Source organism: Chiloscyllium punctatum, chromosome 3, assembly GCF_047496795.1.
Source record: "Chiloscyllium punctatum isolate Juve2018m chromosome 3, sChiPun1.3, whole genome shotgun sequence".
Classification (NCBI taxonomy): domain Eukaryota; kingdom Metazoa; phylum Chordata; class Chondrichthyes; order Orectolobiformes; family Hemiscylliidae; genus Chiloscyllium; species Chiloscyllium punctatum.
In genome coordinates, this window is record NC_092741.1 from 12,048,636 (window position 1) to 12,069,169 (window position 20,534).

At 45.0% G+C, this 20,534-nt stretch overlaps 1 protein-coding gene and 1 long non-coding RNA gene across 2 annotated transcripts in view; one reads left to right on the forward strand and one right to left on the reverse strand.

The window, feature by feature from the left end:
* LOC140455681 (uncharacterized) overlaps positions 1–20,534 on the forward strand; it is a 72,543-nt gene that overhangs the window by 33,122 nt on the left and 18,887 nt on the right. The window lies entirely within an intron of this gene.
* Positions 1–20,534, reverse strand: part of fbxo28 (F-box protein 28) — a 44,525-nt gene that overhangs the window by 4,992 nt on the left and 18,999 nt on the right. Inside the window, exons 3-4 of the mRNA XM_072550663.1 lie at positions 9,173–9,311; positions 7,051–7,246 (exon numbers count right to left, since the gene is read on the reverse strand). Of these exons, the coding sequence (XP_072406764.1) occupies positions 7,051–7,246; positions 9,173–9,311 (335 nt within the window). The remainder of the gene's footprint in view (positions 1–7,050; positions 7,247–9,172; positions 9,312–20,534) is intronic.

The following is a 20,534-nucleotide window of genomic DNA, read 5'->3' on the forward strand; positions in this document are numbered from 1 at the left end:
GCACATCCACTAATATCATTTATTGTATCCGTTGCTCTTGATGTGGTCTCCTCTCCATTGGGGAGACTGGGCGCCTCCTAGCAGAGCGCTTTAGGGAACATCTCCAAGACACCCGCACCAATCAACCAAACCGCCCCTTGGCCCAACATTTCAACTCCCCCTTCCACTCTGCCGAGGACATGGAGGTCCTGGGCCTCTTTCACCCGCTCCCTCACCACCAGACGCCTGGAGGAAGAACGCCTCATCTTCCGCCTCGGAACACGTCAACCCCAGGGCATCAATGTGGACTTCAATAGCTTCATTTCCCCTTCCCCCACTCATCCTAGTTTCAAACTTCCAGCTCAGCACTGTCTCCTTGACTTGTCCGACCCACCTATCTCCTTTTCGACCTATCTACTCCACCCTCTCATCCTTGACCTATCACCTTCATCTCTTCCCCCACTCACCCATTGTACTCTATGCTACTCTCTCCCCACCCTCCTCTAGCTTATCTCTCCACGCTTCAGGCTCACTGCCTTTATTCCTGATGAAGGGCTTTTGCCCGAAACGTCGATTTTGCTGCTCCTTGGATGCTGCCTGAACTGCTGTGCTCTTCCAGCACCACTAATCCAGTATTTGGTTTTCAGCATCTGCAGTTATTGTTTTTACCTCATTTCATAATCTGGCCTAGATATGTGAATCCAGAGGTACAGTAATTTGGTTGACTATCGACAGTTTCTGAAGTGCTCAACCAAACTACTCAGTTGTACGAGATGGTACAATATCACTGAGGACTGCCCTGGTTCAAGGTAGCTCATTGTTATCTTTTCAACAGTAATTAGGGATGGGCAACACATGTTCCAGTGATGCAAACAGGAATTAAATAAAGGGAACAAAGAGGTTCTGTCTGGAGGGGATTATGGGACGATTGTGGGTACTTTGCATTTATGTTGCATATATTTGTCAGTGGATAAGTGTAGGCCCATGTCAGTAGCAACAGGTGAATAGTGCGTGTGTACAGGTTGCTATATTTTTGCACATTCATATATCTGTACATACATGCATGTGTGTCTGTGCATTTTTCATTCTTTCATGAATGTGAGCATTGCTGGCTAGGTCAGTATTTTGTTGCAAATTAAGGAAGTAACGGTGAGCTGCCTTCTTTAATTACTGCAGTGCTTGGATGGTAGATGCAACCACAGTACTGGAAGGAGTTCCAGGTTTTGACCTAGCAATGCCAATAGGTTTGAAATCTAGATGGTATGTGCCTTGGAGGAGAACTTGCAGTTGGTAGTATTCACATGTATCTGTTGACCTTGTCTTTCTAAGCAGTAGAGGTATGGGTTTGGAAGCTGGTGTCTGAAGATCCTTGCGGATTTACTGCAGTCATTTTGAAGACACTGCTGCCATTGTGCTGATGATGAGGAGAGTGAATATGGAAGCTGGTGGAAGGGTATGATCAAAAGGGCTGCTTTGTCATGGATGGTATTGAGCTTGAGTGTTGTTAGACCTTCACTCATTCAACATAAGGGGACATTATTCCATCAGAGTCCTAACTTCTGCTGTACAGATGGGAGCTAGGCTTTGCAGCCATGACTGGATTAGTGGTGCTGGAAGAGCACAGCAGTTCAGGCAGCATCCAACGAGCAGCGAAGTCAACGTTTCGGGCAAAAGCCCTTCATCAGGAATAAAGGCAGTGAGCCTGAAGCGTGGAGAGATAAGCTAGAGGAGGGTGGGGGTGGGGAGAGAGTAGCATAGAGTACAATGGGTGAGTGGGGGAGGAGATGAAGGTGATAGGCCGTGGCCCAACATTTCAACTCCCCCTCCCACTCTGCCGAGGACATGGAGGTCCTGGGCCTCCTTCACCGCCGCTCCCTCACCACCCGACGCCTGGAGGAAGAACGCCTCATCTTCCGCCTCGGAACACTTCAACCCCAGGGCATCAATGTGGACTTCAACAGCTTCCTCATTTCCCCTTCCCCCACCTATAAGACCATAAGACATAGGAGTGGAAGTAAGGCCATTCGGCCCATCGAGTCCACTCCGCCATTCAATCATGGCTGATGCGCATTTCAGCTCCACTTGCCAGCGTTCTCCCCGTAGCCCTTAATTCCTCTAGACAACAAGAACCTATCAATCTCGGCCTTGAAGACATTTAGCGTCCCGGCTTCCACTGCACTCCGTGGCAATGAATTCCACAGGCCCACCACTCTCTGGCTGAAGAAATGTCTCCGCATTTCCGTTCTGAAATGACCCCCTCTAATTCTAAGGCTGTGTCCACGGGTCCTAGTCTCCTCGCCTAACAGAAACAATTTTCTAGCATCCACCTTTTCAAAGCCATGTATTATTTTGTACGTCTCTATTAGATCTCCCCTTAATCTTCTAAACTCCAACGAATACAACCCCAGTATCCTCAGCCGTTCCTCATATGCTAGACCTGTCATTCCAGGGATCATCCGTGTGAATCTCCGCTGGACACGTTCCAGTGCCAGTATGTCCTTCCTGAGGTGTGGGGACCAAAACTGGACACAGTACTCCAAATGGGGCCTAACCAGAGCTTTATAAAGTCTTAGTAGTACATCTCTGCTTTTATATTCCAACCCTCTTGAGATAAGAGACAACATTGCATTCGCTTTCTTAATCACAGACTCAACCTGCATGTTTACCTTTAGAGAATCCTCGACTAGCACTCCCAGATCCCTTTGTGCTTTGGCTTTATTAAGTTTCTCACCATTTAGAAAGTAGTCCATTCCTATATTCTTTTTGCCAAAGTGCAAGACCTCGCACTTGCTCACGTTAAATTCCATCAGCCATTTCCTGGACCACTCTCCCAACCTGTCTAGATCCTTCTGTAGCCTCCCCACTTCCTCAGTACTACCTGCCTGTCTACCTAACTTTGTATCATCGGCAAACTTCGCTAGAATGCCCCCGGTTCCCTCATCCAAATCATTAATATATAATGCGAACAGCTGTGGCCCCAGCACCGAACCCTGCGGGACACCGCTCGTCACCGGCTGCCATTCTGAAAAAGAACCTTTTATCCCAACTCTCTGCCTTCTGTTAGATAGCCAATCCTCAATCCATCCCAGCAGCTCACCTCGAACACCATGGGCCCTCACCTTGCTCAGCAGTCTCCCGTGTGGCACCTTATCAAAGGCCTTTTGAAAGTCCAGATAGACCACATCCACTGGGTTCCCCTGGTCTAACCTACTTGTTACCTCTTCAAAAAATTCCAACAGGTTTGTCAGGCATGACCTCCCTTTACTAAACCTCGTCCTAGTTTCAAACTTCCAGCTCAGTTACTGTCTCCTTGACTTGTCCGACCTACTTATCTTCTTTTCCACCTATCCACTGCTCCCCCACTCACCCATTGTACTCTATGCTACTCTCTCCCCACCCCACCCTCCTCTAGCTTATCTCTCCATGCTTCAGGCTCACTGCCTTTATTCCTGATGAAGGGCTTTTGCCCGAAACGTTGATTTCGCTGCTTGTTGGATGCTGCCTGAACTGCTGTGCTCTTCCAGCACCACTAATCCAGTATTTGATTTTCAGCATCTGCAGTCATTGTTTTTACCTTTTTACTTTGCAGCCATGAGTCAACTCAAGTCACTGTTCTTGTAGCCACAATATTTATGAACTGCTGGTTCAGTTCAGTTCAGTTTCTGGTTAACTGCAACCCCCTAGCATGTTCCTAAATAAGGAACTCAAGCAACAGTAAATTATTCAATGTACTGAGATGATGATTGGATTCTGTTTGCTGGGGATGTTCACAGCTTCAGTATCTGAGTTGTCACAATACAAACCTTTCCTCCAACATAAGATCAGAAGTGCTTACAACAATGAATTTTGGGCACAACATGAATTTGAACTCTTCTTCCTTCACCTTTACCCTCACCCTCATGTCCATTCTTTTGGGCAGGAGTCCTCTCTCCATCTGTAAGACCCTTTCACCTGCCTCCTATTGTCTGAGAATCTGGGAGCCCAGAGCTCCAACCTTTGTGTGGTCCCAGAGCCCACGGTGGAAAATCGTTTTGTAGAAAAGGGGAGTGACAAGATTCACCAGGGAAACAAGGATGAGCCATTGTCAGTGTGGAAGCAATGGAGCGATGTTAGAGAATCCTGACTTTTTAATCAAATCTGACAATAAGAATGGTGCTTTTGTCTGGTGTACTGATCTCTACATTACAGAGACTGAGCACCAGCCCTGTGAACCAAAACCCCAACATCGAACATCAGGCCACTGTGTCTACGACTGTCACCAGCCTCATCTCATCTCTTCCCCAGCATAGCCTCCCAGTTCATAGTTCCCCAACTCCATACAGGCAGTTTCTACTTCTTCCCAAGGTCCACAAACAGGACAGCCCAGGCAGATCAATTGTTTCTGCCTGCTCCTATTCACTGGAACTCAGCTCTTCTTACTTTGACTCGATTTTTTTCTCCCCTTGTCCAGCCCATTCCCATTTACATCTATGATTACTCTGATGCTTTACATCAATTTCAGAATTTCTAGCTTGCGGGCTGATCCCACCTTCTCTTTACTATGAAGATGCAATCCCTTCACATGTCAAGCACCAATCAGAATGGTCCGCTTCTTCCTTGAACAAAGACCTGAACCGACCCCATCCACCACCACCACCCTCCTCTGCCCGGCTGAGCTCATCCTCACTTTGAGAAACTTCTTTAATTCCTCTCATTCTCTTTATATCAAAGGTGTAGCATTAGGGCTGCATGGGCTCTCATTATGCCTGACTCTTTGATGGGTTCACGGAAGATTCTTTGTTCCAGTTCTATTTGACTCCCTTCCCACAACCCTTTCTTCAGGTCATAGGATCCCTACAGTGCAAACAACTCACTGAGTCTGTACCAACCTTCCCATGCTCTTGGTTGCAGGCAACTGTGGGTTCAGCAGTGTCAGTGAAGTGGGCCCAACAGCAATGGTGCTAAAGTAGGCCAACTCCTATGTTGGTGGGTTGGAGGGAGGTGGCAATGGGGTGTTCGTGTCTCCCAGGTTGGAAAGAGTGATACTCTGAGCTTTCTACTTCTTTGTTTTTCTAATTTATTCCTCTGACCTATAATGCTGGACAATTTATTTGTTTTCTAATTTCTTTTGTTTCCTAAGAATTTGATCTTAAGTATCTGTAACTAGGTACCTTTGTACCTAACTGGCAGTGTAAGGCAGCGAATGTAAACTTTTCAGTGTATTCATTTGAGTACGTGAGAATAACCTGAATTCAATTCAACACAAACTCACCCCCCCCCCCCCGCCAACAACCTAGCCTCATAACACTGCATTTCCAATGGCTAATCCACCTAACCTATATATCTTTGGACTGAGGGAGGAAAGTAGAGCATCCAGAGGAAAACCATGCAGCATCTGCATCCAAAGGAATATTAGCTGCCATTTCTGTCACCCCCTGACAACATTCCCCTCCCTCCCTTGTCAACCACCTGCAGAATCTGCTCCCTCCAGGACACACTGTCACACTGAACTTCTAATACCTCCCCATCGCGCATGGTACCTTCCCAAGCAATCAAGGCCCCAGTCACATTTCTAGTTGGAGTATCGATTTACCTGCACTTAACTCAATCTATTCTACTATACTCAGTGCTCACAATGTGGTCTCCTCTACAATAGGGAGTTGAAATGCAGACTCAGTGACCGCTTTGCAGAAAATCTGTATTCAGTCTGTAAAAATGACACTGAGCCTCTATTTGCTCGTCACTCAAAACACCACCGTGTTCCCTGGCCAACATTTCTGACTCAGGCTGCTGCAGTGCTCCAGCAAGCTGGAAGAGCAACATCTCACTTTCTGCTTTTGGATCCTGCAGCCTTCAGAACTCAATCGGGAGTTCAATAATTTTAAGGCCTGAACACCTTCTTCCGTGTCCTTTACTCACACCACAAGCCCTGTCATTACATGGGCTGTTTTCATCACAGCCTATCCATTTTGATCTACTAATGGCCCTTATTATTTTCTTCCTCTTTGGCTTACCATTTTTCATCCCTTGTCTGTCAAACTGCTGTTCTCGCACTCTTTCCCTCTCTCTAGACTCCAAGTGCATCTGTCACTTACGCCTTTACCCCGACCTATTTTCATCATATACCACCTTGTCTTAGCTACACTCAGTTCTGAAGAATGGTCAGTGGATCCGAAACATTGACTCTGCTTACTCTGGAAAGAAGCTGCCATACTGCTGAGTTTCCTCAGCAATTGCACAATCATCAGGGAACATCCTCACTTCTGATGTTATGATGGAGGGAAGGTCATTGATGAAGCAGCTGAAGATGGTTAGCCTAGGACAACACTCAGAAATTCCAGCAGTGGTGTTCTACAGCAGAGATGGCTGACTTCCAGCAACCACAACCATTTTACAACATGTCAGACGTGACCCAGAGAAGAATTTTCTCCATGAATTCCATTGACTCCAGTTTTGCTATGGAGTCCTTGACACCTGTCTCAGTCAAATGTGACTGTGACCTCACCTGCCTTCTAGAGTTCAGCTTTTACCCACATTTGAACGAAGAACTGACGTAAGGAACTGAGTGGCCTTGGCAAAACATAAACTGAACAGGCTGTTGCTGAGAGCATTGTTGACAACCCCTTTCATCACTTTGCTGATGATCGAGAGTAGACTGAATGGGTGGTAAGTGACCAGGTTGCATTTGTCCTACATTGTGTATACAGGACAAACCTGTGCAATCTTCTGCTTATTGTGTAGATACCAGTTTTGTAGCTGTACTGGAACAGTTTGGTTAGGGATGCAGCTAATTCTGGCACTCAAGTCTTCAGTACTGTTGTTGGAATGTCCCCTAGACTTTTCTGAATCCAATGCCATTTACTGACAACACATAGAATGAATCAAATTGGTTGAAGACTGGCATCCATGATAATGGGGACTTCAGGGAGGTAGCAAGTACATATGTACATAGCCTATATTCACACGAGTATAACGTTGCAAGTCAACTATGCACACCACATATCCTGGGGACATTTTTCAACATTGTCTAAGGCAGATTTTCAGTGCTCCAAGCCTATACAATGAAGCATTTGTGAACATTTGGGCAAGTACCTGGTGGGACTCCGAGCAGGCGACCGGACATGTCTGAAATGCTGAGCTTCTTCTTCAGGATGGGCACAATCTTCTCATCAAAGTACTCCATTGCCATGGAGGAGATGTCCCTTAGCTCCTGCAGAACCTCATGGGCTCTCTGAGGTGACCGGGTGGAGTTTACATACCTCAGAACCCGATAAATCTCATCGATTACCTGTATAACAGATAACAACAAAGTAGGCATAAGGGTAATAGCAAACAGCAAGGAAGTGAACAACAGAGAGACTGTCAAGGCCATCAAAGACTCCAGGACAGGGTTCAATATGGAACTTTCCTCTGCACTATCCCCATCAAACATTCCCAGGACTCTATGACAGGTACAGCACAGGGTCACTCCCAGGGAAAGTAAAATATGGATTAGTGACAAGAGTCAAATTCCTTCTATACTGTCCCATCAAACATTTCCAGAGGACAGAGAACATTATATTATATATAAAGATCCATCTACAAAGTTCCGATCAAACACTTGCATGACAGTTACAGCACAAGATTAGATTCAGAGTAAAGCTGTCTCTATACTGCGTTAAAACCACAACACCAGGTTATAGTCCAACAGGTTTATTTGGAAGCACTAGCTTTCGGAGTGCTGCTCCTTCATCAGGTGCTTGTGACAGCTAGTGCTTCCAAGTAAACCTGTTGGACTATAACCTGGTGTTATGTGATTTTTAACTTTGTATACACCAGTATCTCCAAATCATCTCTATACTGCCACATCCAAAACTCCCAGAACAGGAACAGAGTTAGACATAGAATAAAGCTTCCTCTACTCTTTTAAACAAAAGTGTCAACAGAAAGTAAAGCTCTCTCTACAGTTCAAAAGCGAAAGTAAAGACTCCTTGCCACTGTCCCCTCCAAATCTCTTACACCATCCCCCCCCCCCAAGCACAGGAACAGTATGGGACTACACACAGTAAATATGCCTCTACTCTTTTAAACTGAAAGCAAGTCTCCCTTGACATTGTCCCTATCAAAAACTTCCATGACAGGGGTAGCACAGAGTTAGAAACAGATTAAAAACTTTGTCTACTCTTTTAAACTAGAAGTAAATGGAAAGTAAAGTTACCTCGACACAGCCCTATCAAACATCCCTGGAGGAGGGACAGTCAGTGTTAGGTACACAGATTAAAGCTCTCGCTACTGTTTCAAACAGAAAGTAAATGGATAGATACTCTACAGTATGGAAACAGATGCTTCGGCCCAAAAGGTCCACACCGACCCTCTGAAGAGCAATCCACCCAGACCCATTCCCCTTCCTTATATTTATCCCTGACTAATGAACCTAACACAATGGGCAATTTAGCATGGCCAATTCACCTGGCTTGCACATCTTTGGACTGTGGGAGGAAACCGAGCACCCGGAGGAAACCCATGCAGACATGAGGAGAACGTGCAAACTCACACAAACTCACACAGCCTGAGGCTGGAACCAAACCCGGGTCCCTGGCGCTGTGAGGCAGCAGTGCTAATCACTGAGCCACCATGCCGCTCTCAACGTCCCTCAGTACTGTCTCTATCAAAGACTCCCTGGTTAGGGACAACATGAAACAGCTCTCTCTCCACTTTTAAACTGAAATTAAAGTTTCCTTTACTCATTTAAACTTGAAGTAAACTGGAAGTAAAACTCACTTGACACTGTTCCCATCAAGCACTTCCAGGACAAGTACAGCACTGTTGGATATAGAGTAAAGATGCATCTACGTAGTGCTAACAAACAGTCTCAAGCACAGCATGGGTTTAGATACAGTGTAGAGCTCTCTCTATACTGCTACATCTAAAAGTCTCAAGGGCAGCTACTGCACAAGGTTACATAGAGAGGTTTTGACTGCATTATGACATGAATATAGTCAAGTGTACATCATAAAGTGGCCACTTTCAGATATATAATATTGGTTGTAAAAGGCTTTAAATGATCCTGAGGCTGTGGAAGGTGCCATAAGTGTAATTTTTTTCCATCCGTCCTGAATTTTTAACCACCAAAAACGCAAGACTCTCAGTGCACTGCACAGTGCTGGATTCCAAAACCACCCAGATCAGAAAGTTATCTCAATCACCTACTTCCCAGAAATCTCCGCAGACCCACCTTGCCAGGGATGAAGCAGCAGAGATTGGTGTCCACATATTTCATGAAGGTCATGTTGAGCAGGGACAGTCTGGTCTCCACTGCTGCCAGGATATCTGCATGACGTGCCAGTGAATGATTCCTACGCTCCGACTCCCGCCTGTAAGAACAGAGAATTAACCCTTACCGTGCAGTGTTCTCCTAAGTTCCAATGCAGTGGGGAGCCCAGATTCTCAGCATTCTTAATCATTACATTCTTAGTCTGAAAAGCATTCTTAGTCTGCTTTTCACCCAATTTGCAGTGATAAAGGTTCCCCCAACTATTTTCCTCTCTAGCTGTTGAGCTCCAGCTCACCTACCATTCACCTGCCAAAACAAAGATTTAGCCATGCCATTGGCAACCTTGGTGTTGCATTTGACCTTGACATAATGTCCTGACTACATCATTGTGTTAAATTAAAAACAGTTGTTCGTGGAATGTGGGTATTGATGGCTGGGATCATATTCATTGCCCATTCCTAATTGCTCTTGAGAGGTGGTGGTGAGCTGCCGCCTTGAACTGTTGCAGGCCTCAGGGTATATACACCCATGAGTGTTTCCGGATTTTGACCAAGTGACACTGAAAGAATAGCAATATATTTCCAAATCTGGATATTGTGGGGTTGGGTGGAGAAACTCCAGATGGTACCTGTGTATTTGCTGCTTTTATTCTTCTGGATGGTAGATGTTATGGGTTTAGGAAGTACTGTCAAAACAGCTTTGATGAGTTACTGCAGTACATCTTATAGATGATATAGACTGTTGCCATTGAATGATGGTGGTAAAGGGAGGGAATATTGAAGGTAATGGATGGGGTGCGAATTAGATGCTGCTTTGTCCTACATGGAATTAAACATCTTGAATGGGAGTTACACTCATTCAAGCAAGTGGGGACTATTCAATTACACTAAATTATGTCTTGTGAACATTCAGGAGAAGAGTTACTCACTGTAAAATTGCCAGTCTTGGAGCTGCTCTTGTTGCCACAGTATTTATATGGCTGGTCAACAGTAACCCCATAAGACATAGGAGTGGAAGTAAGGCCATTCGGCCCATCGAGTCCACTCCGCCATTCAATCATGGCTGATGGGCATTTCAACTCCACTTACCCGCATTCTCCCTGTAGCCCTTAATTCCTTGTGACATCAAGAATTTATCAATCTCTGCCTTGAAGGCATTTAGCGTCTTGATCTCCACTGCACTCTGCGGCAATGAATTCCACAGGTCCACCATTCTCTGGCTGAAGAAATGTCTCCGCATTTCTGTTCTGAATTTACCCCCTCTAATTCTGTGTCCATGGGCCCTAGTCTCCTCGCCTAATGGAAACAACTTCTTAGCGTCCACCCATTCCAAGCCATGTATGTTGATAGCGGGGGATTCAGTAGTGGTAATGCCATTGAATGTCAAGGGATGTCAGTTAGTTTCTCTTTTGTTCGAAATGGCTATTGTCTAGTATGACTGTTACTTGCCACTTCCATCCCAAGTCTGGATATTGCCTGGGCTGCTTCATCACCTGAGAATGATGGTGTACATTGTGCAATGTTCACTGTGTGGGTAAGAGTCAGTGGCATAATGTCATTGGACTGGTAATCCAAAGAGTCCCAGCCCAACATTCTCAGGACATTGGTTAAGCCCCACCATAGAAGGTGGTGAATTTGAATTCAACAAATGCTGAAATGAGAAAAGGTTAGCCTACTGGCAACCATGAAATTATTGACAATAGCTATAAAAGCTCAGCTGGTTCAATAACGTCATAGAGTCGTAGAGATGTACAGCATGGAAACAGACCCTTTGGTCCAACCCGTCCATGCCGACCAGATATCCCAACCCAATCTAGTCCCACCTGCCAGCACTTGGCCCATATCCCTCCAAACCCTTCCTATTCATATACCCATCCAAATGTGTCTTAAATGTTGCAATTGTACCAGCCTCCACCACATCCTCTGGCAGGTCATTCCATAAAAGTACCACCCTCTGCGTGAAAAGGTTGCCCCTTAGGTCTCTTTTATATTTTTCCCCTCTCACCCTAAACCTATGCCTCTAGTTCTGGACTCATTGACCCCAGGGAAAAGACTTTGTCTATTTTTCCTTTCCATGCCCTTCATGTCCTTTAGGGAAGAGATCTGCCATTCTTATCTGGTATAGCCTAAATGTAACTCTAGACACAAAATTTTTGTTTGAGTCTTAATTGCCTTCTGAAAAGGCCTGAAAATGCCACTTAGCTCCATCACACTATTATAAAGTCTAAACAAAGAATTAAATAAGGATGGACCACTTGGCATTGACCTAGGCACAGGAAATAATATGGACCAAGACAGTCCTGTCAACACTACAAAGTCCATCTTACTAAACTCCAGGAACTCTCTGAAGGAATTCCTCAGGGTCATGTCCTGGACCTAATTATTTTTGGCTGCTTCATTTTGGCTCCCCCAGATAGAAGGTCAGAATCAGGAATGTTCACGGAGGACTTCACAATGTACATCACCATTCCCAGCTTCTTAGATACTGAAGCAATCCATGTCCAAATGCAACAGGTTTGGGCTGTTGAGGCAAATGACATTTGCATCACACAAGTGTCAGGCAAAGACCAACTCCAAAGATAATATAAATATTGGCTCTTGATATTTGATGCATTACTTTTGCTGAATCCTCCATGATCAACATACTGGTGGTTACAGGTAAATGCTTTGTTGAACACCTCCGCTCTATCTGTAAAAATAACCCTAATTTTTCAGCTGCCTGCCACTTCAACAAGCCATGGTGCTCCCATTCCAACCATTTGTACAGAGCTCCAGCAAAGCTCAAATCAAACTGGAAGAACAATACCTCACCTTCTACCTAGGTACCACAGAGCCTTCAGGAGTCAACATTGAGTTTAACAGTTTCAGAGTGTGAATATCAAGTTTCATGTTCATTACCCACTCTCAGGTTCTGTTCTGTACTGATTGCTCCCAGCGCAGTGAACCCATTCTCAACTACTCACAGTTCCAGTTATCACTTATTTAGTATTTACCACTTCCCCAGTTTACGATCAGCATTTCCGTTGTCTGCTTTCCTTACCTTTCACTCTCTCTGGTCACCATCTCAATATATGTGATAGACGCATTCCTTCCACCTCTCTAAGCCAGCCCAGCCCCCTGTCATCAGCATACCATCTTTTCAGTTCTGACAATGAGTCATGGACTTGACATGTTGACTCTGTTTCTCCCTACAGATGCTGCCAGATCTGCTGAATTTCTCCTGCAATTTTTTTTATGCTCCTGGGAGCTACCACTAAACAGAAATGGAACTGGACTAGTCCTACAAATACTGTAGGTCACAAGTCCCAGACACCACCATTACCATTGTATTGGACAGGACAGATAAAGTGGTTACAAATATGGGAAGGAATTGGTCTTGGATTCTCAACATTAACTGCAAACCCAATGAAATCTCATAGTATCAGATCAACAAGGGGCAAAGGAACCTCTGACTGATTACCAACTTTCCCTCTCTAACTTGTTGAACAATACTTGGAGGAAGTACTGTGCATATCGAGGGCACAGAATGTATTCTGAGTGGCCTGGTAACGTTGACTGAGCTTGCCACAGCTGCAAGAGAGAATCTGTGGTGGGTGGTAAGAGAAAGAACAGCGGGGGGGAATAATTTATTTCACAGTGTCTTCACCAATCTGCCTGTTGCAGATATGTCTACACATGAGTTAATAGTAGGTGAGATCATTGCACAGTCCTTACGGGCATCCATGGGGACTATAGCAGAATTGTATTCAATCACAAGCTGTAACTGTTTGGCCCAATATATGCCTCCACTCCATCATTACCAACAGGGCAGCTGGTCAATCCTAATTCAATGATGAGTACAGGAAAGTATATCAGAAACTGCACCATGAGGTGTCAACCTAGTGAAGCTATAAATCAGGACTCCCTGCATGCAGAACAGTGGAATCAGCATGCAAAAAATAGGGCAAAGTGACTCTCAATAACAGGTCAGAAATCTGTGGTCCTATCATTTCCAGACATGAATGGTGGTGGATAATTAAATAACTAACAGGTAGAGGCTCCTCACATATCCCTACTCTCAACTATGGGGGAGTAACACATCTGTGTGAAAGACAAGACATAAGCACTTGCAGCAATCTTCAGCCAGAAGCACTGAAGTGGATGATCAATCTTAGCCCCCTCTGGATACCCCTAGCATCACGGATACTAGTTTCAGTCAGTCAATTTGATTCACTCCATGTGATATCAAGAAATAGCTGAAGAAATGAATACTGCAACACTCCTGCAAAACTAGTGAACACTTGAACTCCAGAACTAGCCACATTCCTAGCTAAGCTGTTCCAGTACAGTTGGCACTAACCTGACAACGTGGAAAATTTCTTAGGCATGTGCACAAAAAGCAGGACAAATTCAGCAAGTCATTTACTGCCCATCAGCTTGTTTGATCGTCAGCAAAGTAACAGAATTGAATTTAATTGATTGTCACATGTACAGAGGCACAGTGAAAAGCTTTGTCTTGTAAGCAGTGCAGGCAGATCACCTAGTTAAATAGTGTAGATAAGTAAATAATAGGTAAACAACGGCAAAAACCAAAACACAGGTATAGGTGAATACTCAGAGTTTGAGAGTCCATTCAGTATTCTAACAACAGTAGGGTAGAAACTGTTACGGAACCAGCTAGTGCACGTGTTCAGACTTTTGTACCTTCTCCCTGATGGTAGAGGTTGTAGAAAAACATTGCCAGGGTGGGATGATTCTTGAGAATGCTGGTGGCCTTTCCTTGACAGTGGGCCTGGTAGATGATTCTATAGATGGGAGGTTGGCCTTTGTGATTGTCTGGACCGAGTTCAACAGTCTCTGATCTTGACTAGTACAGTTGCCATACCAGGTAGTGATACATCCAGACAGAATGCTCTTGATGGCACACCTATAAAAATTGGCAAGGGTATTCACCATCATGCCAAATTTTCTCAGCTGCCTGAGGAAGAAAAGACATTGTTGGACCTTTGTTACCAGTGGGTCCACATGAAGAGTCCAAGAAAGCTTGTTGTTGATGACCACTCCCAGGAGCTTGATATTCTCCAAACGTCTATCTCTTTGCTGTTAATGTGTAGGGGGCATGAGTAACATCCCGCTGAAAGTCAATAATGAGTTCCTTGATCTTGCTGGCATTGAGAGCTAGGTTATTCTTAGAGCACCATGTTTCCAAGTCTTCCACCTCCCGTCTGTAGTCTGTTTCGTTGCCTTCTGAGATTCGACCGACTGTAGTGGTGTCATCAACTTGTAAATGGCATTAGTCTAGTATTTGGTGATGCAGTCATGGGTATACAGTGAGTACAGTAGGGGGCTGAGTATGCAACCCTGGCGGGCTCCAGTGGTGAATGTTACATGAGGATGAAATATTGTCCCCAGTCTTCACTGATTGTGGCCTGTGGGTCGGGAAACTGAGGATCCAGTCGCAGAGAGTGGGGCTCAGTCCGAGATTACTAAATTTTGTAATCGGTCTCGAGAGGATGATAGTGTAGAAAGCTGAACTGTAGTCAATGAGTAGGATTCTTACACAGCTGTTTTTGGTGTCGAGATGTTCTAGGGAGGAGCGAAGGGCAAGTGATATGGCATCTGACGTAGGTCTGTTTGTCCGATAGACAAATTGGAGTGGGTCAAAAGGATCACCAACAGCATTATCAAGTGGCAATTACTCAGCAACACCCTCGTCACTGATGCTCAGTTTGGGTTCCTTCAAGGTGAATTGACTTCTGATCTCCATTCAGTCTTTGTCACTACAGGGCAACCTCGATTATCTGAATGACACAGGTGGGGAGGATTTTGTTCAGATAATTAAATATTTGGATAATTGATTGTTTGGATAACACAGTTTGCACAAGCACTGGGGTCTTGAGTTCTTGTTTGGATAATCTGAAATTTGGATAATCAATGTTCGGATACCCGAGGTTGTTCTGTTTATGGTTAAAAGAGCTAAACTCCAGTGACTGCCCTTGACATCAAGGAACCTGAGCAAAACTGAAATCATGGGCAACAGAGCGAAAACTCTCCACAGGGTGCAGTCATATTTGGCACAATGGAAGATTGGTGTGATTGTTGGAGGTCATTCATCTCAGCCCCCAGATATCTCTGAAGGAGTTCCTCCAAATTCTTCCTACCTCTACTTCATTCTCTCCCCTTGGTCCAGGCACTTCCCACCTACATCCAGCACACCAACCACACCCTCCACCTCTTCGGAAACTTCCAGTTCCCCAGCCAAATACACGTCTATTCCCATAAGGACAGCCTACAAGACTTCAGTTACTTCCTCGGAGAAAGTGAGGACTGCAGATGCTGGAGAAGAAGGGCTCATGCCCGAAACGTCGATTCTCCTGCTCCTTGGATGCTGCCTGACCTGCTGCGCTTTTCCAGCAACATATTTTCAGTTCAGTTTCTTCCTCTCCAACAGGCCCATCCAGTTCCCCTCCACCAATACTTTCCTCTGCCTTGCTGAATTAGTCCTCACTCATAACTTTTCCTTCAACTCTTCCCATTTTCTCCAAATCCAGGGGGTGGTCATGGGCATGCACAGGGGCCTTAGCTATGCCTGCCTCTTTGTAGGCTACATCGAACAGTCCCTGTTCAGTCCATACACAGGCACTGTTCTCCAACTCTTCCACTTTTACATTGATGACTGCGTCGGTGCTGCATCCTGGACCCAGTCTGAACTGGAGCAGTTCATCAACTTTGGCAACAACTTCCACCCTCCCCTTACATTTACTTGGTCTATCTCAGACAACCCCCTCTCCTTTCTTGACATCTCCATTTCCATCTCTGGTGAGTTTACGGACTGACATTTACTACAAACCCACAGACTCCTATAACTACCTGGACGACACCTCCTCCTACCTCATAGCTGGCAAAAACTCGATCCCATTTTCCAGATTTCTCCGTCTCATCTGCTCAGACGAGGAGGCATTCTACTCCCAAGCATCCCAGATATCCACCTATTTTAAACAATGTGCTTACCCCCGTTATCCAGACCGCCCTCCACGTTCCATAGTTCTAAACCCTGCCCCATCCAAACATAATGAAGACAGGGACCCCTTGTCCTCACTTTCCACCCCACCAGCCTACATATCCAATATTATCAACCTCAAACACTTTTGCCAACTTCCATTAGACCCTACCATCCAGATCATCTTCCCCTCTCCACCTTCTGCAAGGACCATTACCTTTACCACTCCTTGGTTCGCTTCACCCTTTTAACCAATAGCCCTCTTCTCCATCCCCCCACCCAAACCCCCTGGTTTCTTCTCCTGCAACCATAAAACATGCAAAACCTGCTGGCACACCACCTCAGGACTCAACATTGAGTTCTCCAATTTCAAATAACCTTTCCACCCATTCCCCAACTGCCTTTCCAGCCCCACCTCCTCCCTTCCATTCCACCGACCAAACCCCCCTTCCAGCTACCATCGACCTACTAAATTGCACCTACTACCTGTGTTCACCTATCACCACCTCACCACTCTGTCCCTCTCCCCACCCATAACCCTTCCCTCCCCGCCATATCTGCAACCCCATGATGCAGATGCTTTGGATAGTTTAGGCTACAAAACTAAGTAGTGGTTTTAATTTTCTTATGACTTTGCTGTTGATAAAGTCAAGCAAAATTTTAATTATTCCAACTCTTTCACAAAGCACAGAGAGTGGCAATATGCTTTGTGTTGAGAAATGCTGGAAATGCTGTAATGGTTCAGCCTCTAACATTATATTTGACACAAGGCAGTTTGATACATGTGACACCAGTGGGACTAGACAGTTTTGGCTGGGAATTCCAGACATCAAAGACGCTTTCAAAACTAGGTCTATTTTCCACTGCCATCTCTTGATTATTAATGCTTTTTTAAACTTAGTTTGGATCTTTTTCATCAAGAAAGTTTTACATTATTAAACAGTCATTGAAAAGTCAGTCAGACCTGTATTCAGGGATGGTCAGAGTCATGAGCAACAACTTTTCCTCACTTAGTAATTTTAACCTAGCAAAGTGATCCAAGACTCTTCAAAAGTGATTCAAGACGCTTCATCAGACACAGTCTAATGCCAAGCTACATGATGCAATACTCAGGCATGCCATGACCCTGGCTTTAAGGAGTGTTGTTAGGAAGAGGGTAGTAAGAAGGAGGAATCTTAGCAAGGTGATTTCAAGGCTGAGGACTCAATTACTTAAGTCATGGCTGTCAATGATTGAGTGACTTTAATTGGAGATTCACAAGAGGCCAGAACTGGAGGAGTGTGGAAATCTCAGGTTTGTAGGACTGGAAGAGGTTACAGAAGTAGACTCATTGATATTTACACAAAAAGGTCATTTGGCCAGTTAGCTCCTCCACACTGGCTCAAAATCTGATTACACAATTCACTTTTTCTGGCTTTTGGCCTGCAGCTCTGGATGCTATGGTGACACAAATGAATTTCTAAATATTTAGCTATTATGAGAATTTATGACTCTTCACCCACTTCCAAGTTGAAAAATTCTCAACTCTCCTCTAAGCCTCTACCTCATCTTAAAATTATGCCCTCTGGATATTGAATCCTCTACAAATGAAGAATATGCCTGCTTCTCCACCTCAATCTTACATCCTCTATTGGATCTCCTGTCACACTTTGCTGGGCGGGGGCATCCCAGCCCGTCCAGTCTTTCATCATGGTTCAGACTTTCTAGCCCAGGAAGCATCATCTCCTCAGCACTCTCTCCAGTGCAATCCTTCCCATAATGTGGTGTGGCCAGAGTTGCATGCAGTACTCCAGTTGTGGCTTGACCAGCATCTTCTACTATTCCAACATAACTCTCCTGTACCTGCTTTCTATGCCTTAGTTAGTAAAGACAAGTATCCCTTGTGACTTCTTGACCACAGTCTACCTTCTGTAGCTTACAGGGGCCTGTTATTCAGTGTCATCCTTTGCCTTATTAGTACCCCCTAAGTGCACTATCTCACATTTTTGTGGGCTGATTTCCATTTACCACTGCTCTGCCTAGCTAACGAGTCTGATATCCTCATGCAACTTATCCTTCTCCCTATTTACCATCCTGTTCAGTAGATAGGGCGGCATGGTGACTCAGTGGTTACCACTGCTGTCTCACAACACTAAGGTCCCAGGTTCGATTCCAGCCTCAGGCGACTGTCTATGTGGAGTTTGCACATTCTCCTAATGTTTACGTGGGTTTCCTCCCACAATCCAAAGATGTTCAGGTCAGGTGAATTGGCCATGCTAAATTGCCCATAGTGCTCAGTGCATTAGTCAGAGGGAAATGGATCTGGGTGGGTTACTCATCGGAGGGCCAGTGTGGACTGGTAGGGCAGAAGGGCCTGTTCCCAAACTGTAGGGAATCTAATAAAAAAATAAAAATAAGAAAAGGAAGAGTTCATAAAATATTTTGTGTTCATCTAGGGCAGGGAAAAATGCTCCAGAAAAATATGTATATTCAGCATACTATTTAAAGAAAAGTGGTAAGGAAAAGCCAGGAAACTATACAGCGTGAGTCTGACATCGGTGGTGGTTCATTAGATCATAAGATGGAGGAATGGAAGTAAGGCCATTTAGCCCATCAAGTCCACTCCACCATTCAATCATGGCTGATAGGCATTTCAGCGCCACTTACCCGCACCCTCCCCGTATCCCTTAATTCCTTGCGAGATGAAGAATTTATCAACCTCTGCCATGAAGGCATTTAACATCCCAGCCTCCACTGCGCTCCGTGGCAATGAATCCAACGGGACCACCACTCTCTGGCTGAAGAAATGTCTCCTCATTTCAGTTTTAAATTGACCCCTCTAATTGTAAGGCTGTGCCCACGGGTCCTAGTATCCCCACCTGACGGAAACAAATTCCCAGCGTCCACCCTTTCTAAGTCATGCATTATCCTGTAAGTTTCTATTAGCTCTCTCCTCAACCTTCTAAACTCTAATGAATACAATCCCAGGATCCTCAGCCATTCATCATATGTTAGGCCTGCCATTCCAGGGATCATCTGTGCGAATCTCCACTGGACATGCTCCAGTGCCAGCATGTCCTTCCTAAGGTGTGGAGTCCAAAACTGGACACAGTATTCTTAACAGGACCTAACCAGCACTTTATAAAGTCTCAGTAGCACATCACTGTTTTCACATTCCAACCTTGAGATAAATGACATTACATTTGCTTTCTTAACCACGGACTCAACCTGCAAGTCAACCTTTAGAAAATCCTGGACTAGCACTCCCAAATCCCTTTGTACTTTGGCTTTATGAATTTTCTCACCATTTAGAAAATAGTCCATGTTTGTATTTTTTTTTCCAAAGTGCAAGACCTCACACTTGCTCACATTGAGTTTCATCAGCCATTTCTTGGACCACTCTAATAAACTACCTAAATCTTTCTGCAGCCTCCCCACCTCCTCAGAACTACTTGCCTGTCTGCCTAACTCCATATCATCAGCTAACTTCACCAGAATGCCTCCAGTCCCTTCATCCAGATCATTAATAGATAAGGTAAACTGCTGCGGCCCCAACACTGAACCCTGTGGGACACCACTTACCACTAGCTGCCATTCCAAACAGGAACCTTTTATCCCAACTTTCTGCCTTCTGTCAGACAGCCAATCCTCAATTCAAGCCAGTTGCTCACCTCGAACACCATGGGCCCTCACCTTACTCAGCAGCTTCCCATGAGGCACTTTATCAAAGGCCTTTTGGAAGTCTAGGTAGATAACATCCACTGGGTTTCCCTGGTCTAACCTACTGGATACCTCTTCAAAGAACTCTAATAGGCTTGTCAGGCACAACCTCCCATTACTACATACATGCTGACTTGTTCTAATGCGACCCTGTACATAGAACATAGAACAATACAGCACAGAACAGGCCCTTCGGCCCACGATGTTGTGCCGAACTTCTAACCTAGATTAAGCACCCATCCATGTACCTATCCAAATGCCGCTTAAAGGTCACCAATGATTCTGACTCTACCACTCCCACGGTACTTCCAAGAATTTAGAAATCTCATCCTTAACGATGGATTCTAGAATTTTACCTACAACAGAAGTTAGGCTAATCGGCCTATAGTTTTCCATCTTTTGTCTCGATCCTTTCTTGAACAAAGGGGTTGCAACAGCGATTTTCCAATCATCTGGGTCTTTCCCTGACTCCAGTGATTTTTGAAAGATTACAACCAACGCCTCTGCTATTTCTTCAGCAACCTCCCTCAGAACACTAGGATGTAGCCCATCGGGGTCAGGAGATTTATCAAGTTTTAGACCTTTTAGCTTTTCTAGCACTTTCTCTTTTGTAATGGCTACCATACCCAACTCTGCCCCTTGACTC